The sequence below is a fragment of the Caloenas nicobarica genome, chromosome 15 (assembly GCF_036013445.1).
Source record: "Caloenas nicobarica isolate bCalNic1 chromosome 15, bCalNic1.hap1, whole genome shotgun sequence".
Taxonomy (NCBI): domain Eukaryota; kingdom Metazoa; phylum Chordata; class Aves; order Columbiformes; family Columbidae; genus Caloenas; species Caloenas nicobarica.
The window spans coordinates 15,891,626-15,904,336 of NC_088259.1; the positions used below are offsets into that span (position 1 = coordinate 15,891,626).

General features: G+C 48.1%; 2 protein-coding genes across 9 annotated transcripts in view; both read left to right on the forward strand.

The window, feature by feature from the left end:
- The first annotated feature begins 903 nt into the window (after window positions 1-903).
- LOC135994666 (collagen alpha-1(I) chain-like) lies at window positions 904-6,657 on the forward strand. Its single transcript, XM_065645422.1, has 2 exons — window positions 904-1,029; window positions 5,611-6,657. Exons 1-2 carry the CDS (start codon window positions 904-906, stop codon window positions 6,655-6,657), a joined length of 1,173 nt encoding a protein of 390 aa, XP_065501494.1.
- Window positions 6,658-6,740: 83 nt separating this feature from the next.
- Window positions 6,741-12,711, forward strand: part of ADNP (activity dependent neuroprotector homeobox) — a 29,590-nt gene continuing 23,619 nt past the window's right edge. For 5 of the 8 annotated variants that reach the window (XM_065645399.1, XM_065645397.1, XM_065645403.1 and 2 more), the window contains exons 1-2: window positions 6,741-7,056; window positions 12,125-12,246. The gene's annotated coding sequence lies outside the window, so the exon portion shown is untranslated. The remainder of the gene's footprint in view (window positions 7,057-12,124; window positions 12,247-12,711) is intronic. The other 3 variants (XM_065645400.1, XM_065645402.1, XM_065645405.1) reach the window with 1 other exon arrangement.

Consider the following 12,711-nt stretch of genomic DNA (forward strand, 5'->3'; position numbering starts at 1 on the left):
CGTCTAGAGATCAGGTGCCTAGAACTCCATACAATGCCTGAAACATCCACGTACTAGGGATTTATACAGTGGCATTTTAGTTTTCAGTTCCTTTCTTAGTACCATTGCAATACTCTATGTGCCTTGTTTTGGCCACCACAAGACACTGCCTTAACATTTACAGAGAATTTTTCATTTTATGTCCCTGGTTTTACAGTTCCACATAAATCAGCTTTCCTTAATTACATCCATATTAATTTCCTATGAAGGCACAAATACTCTGCTAATGTACTTTATCATACTTTCATAGGAATCTGTGTCTGCAAGCACTCAATCATTTGGCAAGAACAGGAGCTTTAATTCCTTCCTGGCTTAAATCAGTATATATCATAGATATATTTGGTTGGGCATGTTCAGTGCGGAGGGAGAAGAAGGTAATGTGCATTTTGCACCAGTAAAATTCACTTTCCCCTGAGCAGCAAACTGATTACCTCCCTGGGCAGATAGTCAAGGCTCTGGGAAGGTCTCTCGTTCTGTTTTTGTGGGCTAGAGATTCAACATCATGTATAAAAAATCTTACACAGCAGGTTCAGTTGTTCAAACCCATTAGAACAGCCAAAGCATGTCCTAAACATCCAGCGGGCCGTCCCAACAGACCTGAAGTTAAAGACTGCGTTGTGGAGTTTTGCATGGAGTATCATTAGGATTATCCTTGACCTAAGTTCAGTTCTTGCACTCTGGTTTGGGAGTATTTCTGAATGCAGAGCCCCAGTCAGAGCTCTGCTGGGTGACTTATGCAGCCCTGTATTAGCGTGAAGTTTTTTATCGGACAATCTGAAGCCCGAGATGAAACACGTAACTGGGGGCTACTAAAATTGATAGCGGCTCTTGTGCAAGGACTGAGTGCCTGATCAACCCAAGCGCATGGACCGTGAGCAGCTGTGGTCTCCTCCTGCCCCAACGCCCTCAGCAGCCCTGCCTCAGCGGTGTGCGATACAGGCTTGTACCCTGAGGGATGGATTTTGTCACTCTAGCCAGATGCAGATTCCAGTACGTAATTCACAAGGTCGAGCAGTTTCATCCCTCTGACCTAGATCATTATTATTCTGAAGCTGAGACAACCACTCCAGACAACCAAGGCCTAGTTAACGTATCCAACTGAATGTGAAACCAGTATCAAAATGAGATCCTGGCTTATCTGGTTTGGGTCTTGTGCATGTGGGTTTGTCTGATCTGAGGCTTTAATCTGAGCCAGCAATAAAGACGTCCCTAGTTGCCAGTATAAGCACTACAATAAAACATATTTTCCAGTGGGCTGCGTACAAAGCCAACTGCAAGGTTGCACAACCTTCTGCATATCAACAGTAAAAAATAATGATGACTAATCAGTAATATTTATTTAAGGGCCTATCAAGATTTCAAGTATAAGCATGGATTGAAATCTTGGCACAAATGAATGAAATGACAGATTGTCTACTGGGTTCAATACATTGATGACTTCAGCAACAGCTTTTCAACCGTTAGCATTCCAGAGCTGTAGGCAAACGTTAACATGAGGATCAGCATGAACCAGAGTATAGGCAGATGAGAGGATTGCTTATCAAATTTTATCATTGTTTTATGACATATTACCTCCAAGGTGTCATGCTGTAGAAGACACAAATAAAGCAGGTAATCGCAGAACTTCTGTAAAGCACAGAAACTTTCTGAGCGTCATTTCCTTTTCCTATGGTGATTGTTACTGTTTAGGGGGAAATATATTGGGACTGGAGAGAAGGAAACTGAATTGCAACTTTTAATCCAAAACTAGATCTGAAAACTCAGCCCTTGAGAGGTGCTTTCAACAAAGCAGCAGTGGGCACAGATCACAAGAAGGAAGGTTATCCCTGCAAGGTTAGTTGCACTGACCAACAGAAACTAGTGTCAATGCTGCATGATAATAAAAACAAAACCAAAACCACCTTGTGTTGGGCTCACAAACTTCTTTCCTGTTTTGACTTTTTGCAAACATGTCACACCCCTAGGAGGTGAACACAGACAAAACCACAGCCAAGAACTTGATGTTTCCTGGGAAGCTGAGAATGGTTCTCCCACTCCTAAAATGTGGTGCTCTCGGGTGCTCAGAGCACCAAATGATACTTCTACTTTTGTTCCAGAACAGGAAAGATCTTGACTAAGCTCCTATAGCCACTGCTTGAGGATGCTCTGGGGTCCTCTGTCCCACTACTTCTGTGCAACTACCCCAGAAGAAAATAACCAGATTTACTTACTACATGGAGAATTTCATGTCATGACTGCAATATGTTTGCAGAGCTCTCGTTTCTAGTCCAGTTTTCCATTCTGCTTGCTCTTGCAAAGAAGGCGTAAGGCAGTACTTTTGATAGGTGGATCCTGTCAAAATAATTATATTACTTATTGTAAAATGCAGGGGAGGTAAAAAAGACAAGCTGCTTGAAAGTGATAAATTATTGAAATACTGAAGTTAGGCAATTTAAAAATTTTAATCAATGTCTTTCATTAAGTAAATCCCATCTGAATGCAGTGTTTCTTAAAGCATTGACAACATGTAAGACGTCAGTCCTATTTCCACAGCAAGAATGCGGTTTGTCATGGCAGCACAGCATCACCTCCAAAGGAGATGATACTTGACTGACCAGCTTCCCAGTGAAATGTAAGCATTGCTTACGACAGATAAATTTCTTACGGGTCCAAGGGATCAGCCTTTCCTTTCAAGTTAACTCAACCAACTAAGCAAACCTACCTTAAACATCCCTAATCACAGACCTGCTCAACATGATTATCATCTTAAAAAACAAGGAGAAAAGGAGAGTACTCAATGTCAAAGGGTAGTTCTTCCCTACTTTCATCTTGATACAGACTAAATTTGGGTTCTTTCTGGTGACTTTTCCCAAAGACGTCTTCATGGAAGAAGGTTAGAGAACGTTGGCAGACAATGAAGTGTCTGAACAGCATCGGAGCTGGATGGCTTAGTGGGTCTTAAAGATCATTGTGATCTTAATGCTGGTGTGGATTAATTTACTTGTCTTTATTATATAAGTAATTATGTTAGGTGCTTAAAGCCATTGATAACCATCTTAATTGTTTTTCATTTGAATAAACACCAAACAGTACTGCTGCTAAACTAGTACAATTATGAATGTGGGCACAATTTTGAGGTGAATCAGTAGCACAACACATCTTCAATTATACCTGTTCAATCTGGGAATGCTGTCTCCCCTCCGGTGTTAAATGTTTAGTCTCCTACAATGCTATGATTTTACTGATTTTTCTAGTGGCCGTAGTCTATTGTGAGAAACAATACCCACTTCTGTAACATAAAAAGCATGTTAAGACTATTATCATCAACTTTTGTTTCATTTTGTTCGGCTCAATCTACACATGCAGGAGAAAACTGGGCTCAAGTCTCCTTTTCTCCTTCTTGCCCACTGCTTGAAGTCTACCTTTAAAATTAATCTTTTCATACAAACTTTGTATTATTCTCATCTTTCATTTCTAACTCGCTGTTGACACCTGTCACAGTGCGCAAACCGTCACAAAAACTCTCACCGAACTAAACGAGCACAAGGTCTTGTCTATCACGTGAGGTCTGCTTTCCACACACACCGTCTCATCCTTGCCCAGTTTTGCAGCCCTGTCATTGCAGACGTTACCCCAAAGCAGGCACTGGCTCACGTTTGCTAAACCTGTTGCTGCTACGTTATCCTTCCCTCCTGTTGTTCTCTCCTTTGCCTGAAAACTTTGCCTGCATCACCCATCTTGTACACTGAGTGGGTATTTCTGCCTTCTGATGCTCTTCTCTCTATCCATATCTAATGTATTTCCCTCTCGCACCAAATTCCAGTTTCTGAACTCTTCACAAATTGTTTTCCAAACTCTTCTTGGTCCCAATGCTGCACCGGGTGCCACCATCATGGCTGGAAATGCCGTTTCCAGCTGGAAATTCCTTGATATCGTTGATATCGAAGTGGTTGGAGGACACTCTATCTTCATCTGGTCTGGCTGCCAGCCAAGCTGCTTCTGGTAAATATCAAGAAACTACAGCAAGCTACAAAATTACTCCGATACTTATGCTCGCACCCAGAATTCAGGACACAGAAAGATGTCTGAAAGCCTATTCGGTTCTCATGCCCGGATTCCAACTATTTCTGCTTGGTCTACCGTATCCTTTGCACATATTTTCATGTTGTGTTCATTCCCTTAAGTATCTATCAAATATGATTTCTGTTTCCAGTTGCATTATCTTGTTGCCTTAAACTCAGTTCCTCTAACCTTCAGACACTTCTCACTACGTTTTCCCAAATTCAACCATTAGATTACAAGGTCTATGGGTCGGTGATTTGTTTTTCCAGTGCTGCTGTATTTTTACACATTTTTTTCCGTATTTTCTTAGAAATTTATTTTCTATGTGTAATAAATCCATGCAAGAGCCCTAAAGCATGGTGGTGACAGATGCAGGCAGTGAAACGGGACAATCTTCTCCAACCTTGCCCAGGCGCAGCTGAATGACACAAGAATGTCTTGAGCTGTAATCTAAATCAGTGTGTCAGTGGTAAAAAACAACTAAAAAAGTCTGGAAAACAGGAAGGTCCTAAAGCTTGTTTGGGGTTGTGTATTTTAGTCGATAACAAGGCAACTGGCTTAAGCAGCCATGAAGTTAGCAGAATATGGCACTGACTTAACAACATTTCAGAAATGTTTTCCAACACACTTTCTTAATTCCACCATCAAAAAAAAAACCCACCATCTACTCTTGGAAGGCAAACTGAAATTATTATAGACAAACCAAAGCAGCTTTCTCTGCTTTCCTTAGTTGAGACATATTTCACATACGTATATCGCAGAGAAACTTTTACGTACCTCAGTTCTAGAAACCCTTTAAGTGCTAAAGGACAAGCTTTGTTTTTGCAGGTAAGTTTTGTGTATTTCCGTTCTGTTGTAAAACGCTCTTTCCATGACTTACTGGTTCTTATGACCACTAATGTGAAGATACCATGAAATACCCGGTGAAATAAAGGTGCGATTTGCAGACAGTGACAAATAGCGCGCTTCTATGTTCTGCTGAACTAGAAAGTCTTAAAGCAAGCTGACAAATACAATAAAATGTCACTAAACTCTTCATAAAAGCTATTTATGTGAATTCTGCTAAACACAGTGGCGTACACATTTTCAGGCTCTTGGCCTCTCGAAAATGTAGGAGATCCTTGAGTTTTATGGAGTCCAAGTAATTTATGACTTTACTAAGCTTTCATACTTCAGGCGATGATTCGAAAACAACTTTTCTTTCTAGCATTGTAAGGCTTAACTATAATACATGTCACCCTGAACCAGAAAGGTTTTGAATACCAAGGATGGAAGGATTTTATGCTTTGCTTCATCCTTCAAGTGTTTGTGTATTTTCAAAGTAACAAAAGCCATTATTGGCTTTCACTTGTAGAATTTTTTTTTCACTGTGCTGTAGAATCGGGCCTCGTTTGTCGAGCTCCTGAGCATAGTTGTCTTTATCCACAAGGAGGAAGCACGTGTGGAGTCGTCATGATCCACGTTACGGCTCTGGAACGCCACTTGGGAAGTCGATGATGTGTCTGTGGTGCGGATGTGTGGAACATGTAGGTGGAATCACAGAATGTCCTGAGCTGGCAGGACCCACAGGACCACGGAGCCCAGCTCCTGTCCCTGCCCAGCACACCCCACGGGTCACCCGCGTGTCTGAGGACGGTGTCCAGGCTCGTCTCGAGCGCTGGCAGCTTGGGCCGCGACGCCTCCCTGGGGAGCCTGTCCAGGGTCCAGCAGGCCCACAACAGACACGTCGCACATCCGCCTTCGGGTGACTGTTTGCCTTTAGCAACTGAGCCCAACGCGACAAATCGAGGTTTCGGGCAGCAGCCGTGTGCGGATCACACGCGTCCCCTGCCACCCCGCCCCGTTTCCCGCCCAGCGCCGCCGCGGGCTCGGGAACGCCCGGCAGCGCGTGACCCACACGAGGCGCAGGACAGCCCTCGCCTCCATCGAAGCCGCCCTCCCCTCGGCCTGCGCCTTACCGCGGCTCCGGGACCGGCCGCCCCGCTCTGGCGGCGGGGGAGGGCCGGGCCGGGCGGTGTCGCGGGAGCGGCGGCCCCGCTCCCCCCGCGCGCCGCTGTCCATGGTGTGAGGCGACGCGCGAGCGCCGGGGGGTGCGCGCGGGGCGGGGCGGGGCGGGGCGCGCGCAGCCGGAGGCGCCGCCGCTCCCCGCGGCACGAGGCCGGGCGCTCCCGGCCGCGGTCACGTGCGCGCAGCGCGGTCACGTGGGCGCGCCGCTCGCCAGGCGCGTGCCCCCGCCCCGGCGGCGGAGGCCCCTCAGGACAGGATGTAGTCCCGGCCGGGGGCGGCGGAGGGATAACCGGGCGGCGCCAGCTCCCGCTCCGGCCCCAGCCGCAGGGCGCGGCGCCTCCTAGCGGGGCCGGGGTAGATCCCGCCGCCGCCCGCGGCCACCTCCGTTCCTCTCGCGAGAGCCCCCCCCCCCGCCCCGCCGCCGCTCGGCGCGGTTATGTAACCCGCCCGCCCGCCGCTGGCGGGGCGCGGCCCGCGGGGCGGGATGGGGGCCAGGCCAGCGGGAATCCACCGGGGCTCGGGCCCCCTCCCCCCCGGGGCGCGGCCCCCTCCCCTCCCGCCGGACAATGAGTCCCGTATGCTAATGAGAGTCTCGCGTCACTTCCGCTCTTTCTCGGCCGCCATCTTGGCCAGGGCAGGCTCTGGGCAGGAGGGCCCCGGCTGTATTGTCTGCAGGGCGCCCAGGGAGCCCCCACCCCCCGCCCGCAGCCCCACACCCCCCGCCCGGGGGACCGAGCCCAGTGAAGCCGCCGCCCCCGCCCCCCGGGACCCGCTCACCATAGGCCGCCCCCGCACACTCGCCCCCCCCGCCATCCAGCCCCCTTTGTCTCCCCCGCGCCGCCGCCGGCTCCGCTCCGCCCGCCCGCCCAGGGACCCGGGCGGCGCCAGGGAGGCAGCTCCGCGCACCCCCCCCCAGCCGGAGGTGCCGGGGGAGCGCCCGCCCTCGCTGCCGAGGAGAGCCCCGGTCAGGTAGGTGTGTGCGCGAGTCCGCGGTCCGGCCCGGCGGGCGCAGCCCCCGCCCGCCCCCTCGCTGCCCTCCCTCCGCCCGGCGCTGCCGCGGCCCCGGCAGCCCCGTCCTGCCAGCCCGGCGGCGGAGCGGGGGGGGTCCCGGCGCTGCCCGCCGCAGCCGGGGGGCTGCGGGAGTTGGCAGGCGGGCCCACTCCCCTCCCGCGGCCGCACACATGTTGAAGAGACTTGGCCGCCGTCGGGAGGCCGGCTGTGCCCCGGCCGGAGCGCGGCATCCGCTGCGCTGCCCCCGCCGTCCCCGCTGCCCGCGCCCGGCCGCCTCCCTTCCCCCGCCCGCCAGGGGGGACCACGCAGGGATGTGTCCCGGCCGCGATGGCGGGGAGGCGCTGAATGGGTCCGGCAGCCCGGGGCGGCCGGGCGAAGCTTCCCCGCTGGAGCCGGCTCGGACAGCGGCGCTGGCTGCGGCGCGATGAATGGGGCGCAGCTTCCCCGGGCAGCCCAGGTGTGCTCGCCTGCGGGAACAGGCGCGATCCGCGGCCGGGATCCCGAGACCAGCACCAGCTGCAGGATGGAGCAACGTTGACTCACCCATCCCTCCCTTGCCTACCCTGGGCTATAGTAACTGACACCCGTTTCTCAGACAAAGGCGGGGGAAACCAAACCCTAAAGCCTGGCCGTGCCGCCGGGAGCTGCACCCTCCTTGTCACGCACCCCTTTCACTTGGCACCCGCAGCCCGGGGGCGGGGGGGTGTGTGTGCGAGATTTCCAAAACAAGTACCACGGCGTACGCGATGCTGGTGGTGCCCCCCCCACCTCCTCCCGTTAGATCGGTATTGTCGCTCCCGGTTTATGGCCGTAGAAGAAAAATACCAGCCCCCACCCAAAATGCACCGCAGCCCAGTCGGCGGCGCGGAGCCGAGTGCGGCAGGGAGGCAGTAGGGGGCGCCGTCCCCTCGCCGGGCAGGGCCGGGGGGGCAGGGCCGGGTGGCACCGCAACGCGCCGCCCGCAGCCCCGGCGCCCCGCAGCCCCGGCGCCCCGCAGCCCCGGCGCCCCGCAGCCCCGGCGCCCCGCAGCCCCGCAGCCGCGGGACGGGCCCCGACGTGCCGCTGCCCTCGTACCTGCCGGCCCGCAGCGGAGCTCCTCCGGCCGGGGGCGCTGGGGGGCGCGGGGAGAGGATTCAGGGCGGTTCTGCCAGGTTGTGAGGAGGGTGTTGGTGATCGTATCAAAACTTGGCTGTGGCTTGTGGTGCCGTTTGCTCCATAAACTTGCATGGCTTTTCTCACCCGTCTTAGCGCACGGCTGCAGCGGTACAAACTTGCGGGGCGAGGCGTTGCTGAAGCATCGAGCGCTTTGTCTGGGGCCATAGCGGGAGTCCAGATAACGGCACACTTTGACGTTCTGATATTCTTTGTTTATTGGATGTATTTAAGCCATTTGGTAGGTGTGAAAGAGGTTTTCATTCCTTTTAGAGGAATTCCCGTTTTTAAGTTTTGGGTTTGTTTTTTTGCTAGCTATGTTTCTATTTATTTTTACTTCTATTTTCTGTTTCTGTTTGGAGGTACAAGGTGTATCTGAGATGATGGAGACACGTTCCCAGCTGTCAGGGTGATGTGGAGCAGCCTCAGCTGGCTCTGGCACAGCCAGGATGTGCTGCAGCCACCGGCCTTGGTCCCCCTGGCAGGGTCTCAGCTACTTGGAAAAACTTTTACTTGGGGACTCTGGTAACTGTAAGAATTACAAGTTGTCATCCTTCTAGGTGAGAAAGATGGACCATCCTGTTTAAAAAAACAGAAAAGCTTTTTTTAGTTATTATTATTTTTGCTTTTAATAACAAAACAAACCAAAGTTTGGTTCGTTTTTAGATGGGTATTTACAGATGTTGGGTAGTAATTCAATACCAGCACATCTACATCTACTGTGTTGAAATCTTAAAATGTCAAAAAGAGACAACAAAAGAGAAACATACTGTTGTTAATAAAATTGCACTTGAGGCTGGTGGGTTGTAACATGACTGTTACATTTCCTGAAAATTTTTATAACAAATACTTAAATAAACTTCTGTCAAAATAGACATGTCCTTTTTGATACACAACAAATAGCTTGTTCTCCTCCAAAAGTAATACTAAACTAGATGGTTTTGTACTATTTTTATAGTAAGCCGCCCATTGCTAAAATTAACATAATTTCTTAATTAACTTTTTAAAATTACTTTTTTGTATCTAATAGAAATGAGATGCTTCAGCAGCTCTCTGAGATCATTGCAAAATGATACATTTTGGTGCCCCACTTTTTTTTTTTTTTTTTTTTTTAAACTTGAAGTCATGGTCCATCAGACAGGTTTCTAGAAAGCATCTCTTTAGGTTACTACTATTTATCCTTGAAAGTATATTGTGTGGAACTATTAGAGCTTAAAAGTCATTAAGAGCTTGCAAGATCACTTGTGTTAATTTTTAGGATGGAGATGTTTGGATATGCAAGGGATGGGGAAGGTGAGAGGTGGCTGCGTTTGCCTGTAGGTGAGACAGACCAGTGGTGAACAGTGTCTCTGCTCATAGTGCTCAGGAATGAAAAACCCTCATAGGAGAGGAACTTTGTGGCTGTTTTGGAAAGTTCGTGCCCTGCAGTGTTAAGCATCAGCTGCACCAACAAAACATCTAGGAAGGCTGCATGTGCTCCTCAGCATGAGATGAATAACTTCATTTTTTTTCTGTGTATGTAGGATAGAAGTTACCAGTTGTCAGAAGATGCCCATTAGCATTTTCAGAATTGGTATGTGTCATTTACAGTGGTATTTTACAACAGCATTTTAATTAAGCATTAATAGTCTAAAGTATCATTCATTAGGTACTTACCAAACCGAGCTCCGCAGTTACTGAATTAGCTATTAAATTCTAGATGCATGCACGTACCCATTTTCTGTGGAAGGTAAGTTGTGCTTCTGACACACTGCAGAGTGAATAATAGATGATCGTTCCCAACCCAGCTTTACCACTCCATAATAATAGTAAATATTGAAAGTAGATACTAGCATTTAAAGTAGCATTCCTGGAATAGATAACCATATCAGAGTCTTATCAGTAGTCACAAGTCATATAGTCCAAATGTGTATTTTATAACTTTTTATTAAGATGGCAGCTGATTTGATTGATGTAAAGAAAGAAATTTGAACAAATGATTTTGTGAGAGCAAAGACGGTGCTCATGGGTTAATGTATTTGAGATCGCTGCAAATAAGATTTAGCAGCTCAATAGGAAATTTATTGGGGTATTTTGTGGTTTTGCTGTTTTTCATTTTTTTTTTTTCAGAAAGGGGAAGTTATCTTTGCTCCACTACTTCAAGTTAGTTTAAGAGAGACAAAATTTTATACACGATGAATGAACAAAACAGTGTGAGATCTGATGAGGATCATAGTCTGAAGTCTGGAGGTGGTGGGTGCCGGGAGAGGTGGTGGGTGCCGGGAGAGGTGGTGGGTGCCGGGAGAGGTGGTGGGTGCCGGGAGAGGTGGTGAGCAGCAGTGGGGCTGCAGCTGAGGAGCGTGGTCCACAGGTGTCATTCGATCTGCTCTGTCTGCATGGGCAAAGATGGGATATTTTTAAAATTATTAGTTCAGCTGCATTTCTATATTAATAATGCAGGGTTTGCTGGGATTTTTTTAAGGTGCTTGTAACATGCTTGTTTAAGGAAGATAACAGCTGACTATGTTGGCCTCCCATCTAAACAAGCATTACAGTATTTATGATTATATTAAGATCTCCTCTAGACTTAGATTTTACATATATATATGTGCGTTGGGTATGTTTTTGATGAACATAAATGTAACAGTGTTATTGTTACTGTGGAGGTAGTCCTGCTCATATAAATAAATATGTTGATGCAAGTGTATGTTTCCTAGTAATAGTACAAGCTATGGAGATGAGCACGAAAGGTACTGGTTTGAGGATAATGTAATGTAAATGTCTGCATATGTATTGGAAGACAAAGAACTTCTGATTATGTTAATTTAGTTTTAAAAAAACCTTGTACCTTCTGTATATGTAGAAGGTTTGTTTTCACGTTTCGGGAAGAATGCCCTTGCTTTGCTGGTCAGGATGGCCAAAGTGACCTGGTCATTTTGAGCTGTCAGGAAGTACTTAGACATGGTATAAAAACCAAATACTTGTTCTAGGTTTGAATGAAGACATTTTTAGAGAGGGTGTAACTGTTCTTTATCTACCTGAGGGCCATATGCCTCAAGGGAAAATCTACATTGTTTGGAGCTTCACTAGAGCTGGCTGATGTTGAAAGGTGAACACAAGGCTTGAATTTAGTGTCTTACTCTGATTTCACATTAGTGTTTTTGAATGAGTATGACGGTTGGTGGTTTTGAATAAGAGTGGAATAAATACAATTTTTTTCTGCAGTGAGTCACTTTCAGCTACCACCATTTATATATCCTTACTGGTTTTTTTTTAAGGTGGCATTAAAGATGATTTGGATGAAAACTGATATTGACTGCTGGGTCCTAAACCTGTGTAGTTGACTCCAAACACTTCACACTTGCAGGTTTCTAGCTGTGCAAATCATGTAGCAAAATGTTTCATTTAAAATCTGCTTCCCAGGGAGTATCTAAAACAATTTACAAGAAATAGAAAGTAAGTAACTCTGTAAACAGCCTGCCTACTCAAGTAATGCCCTGCAGCTCATCCAGTCGTTGAAATGTGGCAAAGGGGATGCTCTCCAGCCTGGCTTCACTCTTTGGTGTCTCTTCCCTACCCCCAGCTCCTCGCTTTCAGGCCTCAGACCTCAGCCATTCTTTATTCCTTTCACCCCTTTTTACCTCTTCTGTGTATTGATTTCTGATGTGACTCTGGATCTGATAGTTCTTTGCTTGTGCTGCAGCTGGGCCAAAAGAAGGTGTTAGTGATGCAGATTCATAGCAGCAACAGTAAGGGGGCGAATGTCTCTTGAAATATAAAATAATGGTCTTAAAATGCTTTTTTTTCCCTAAAAAAGTAAAACTTAAGTTTGTGATCTTTTTGTTTGTTTGTTTGTTTGTTTTGTTTCCCCATTCCTGCTGCTGCTGCTATGAAGCCTTTTGAATATCGAAGGTTCCCGAGTCAGACCGAAGACAGCGGTAGCTGAGGTGGATTAACGCTGGAATGTAGTCAGGGCCTGGAACACTGGGAGCTATGCTTAGACAGAAAGGGAAAGAGGTAAGAAATGTGAAGTGGTAAGACTGATTTTAAGCTCTTGTTTACAGACTTTACCCAATCGTGTAATGCCAGCATTTGTGCATAGCGTGTGTGAAGTGGTAAGGCAAAGGAAAAACAATTAGCATCAGCCTACTTCACAGACTATTTTTACACTTTAAATACTCAGATGCTAGCCAGTTGGCGAGACCTTTTCAATATCTAATGTATCTACTATCTGAGAAAGCATGTATTGGCAGGGGTTTGGATGAGCTTCTAAAAGTATTTGTGTGCTCTCTTTTGTTTCGTTGATCTGTTCTGCCGCTTACCCCAGCCTGCAAGCAATGCATGCACTAGACAGGCAGCACTGAGGGATGCAGTTTCACTCTCGGTTTAAATCTCTGTGTCTGTGCTGCCCCTGGAAGGGGTGGGATGAGCCGCGCTGCCTCCCGCCTCTGCCAGCCCTGCTGCCGTTCAGGTGAGCGAGGG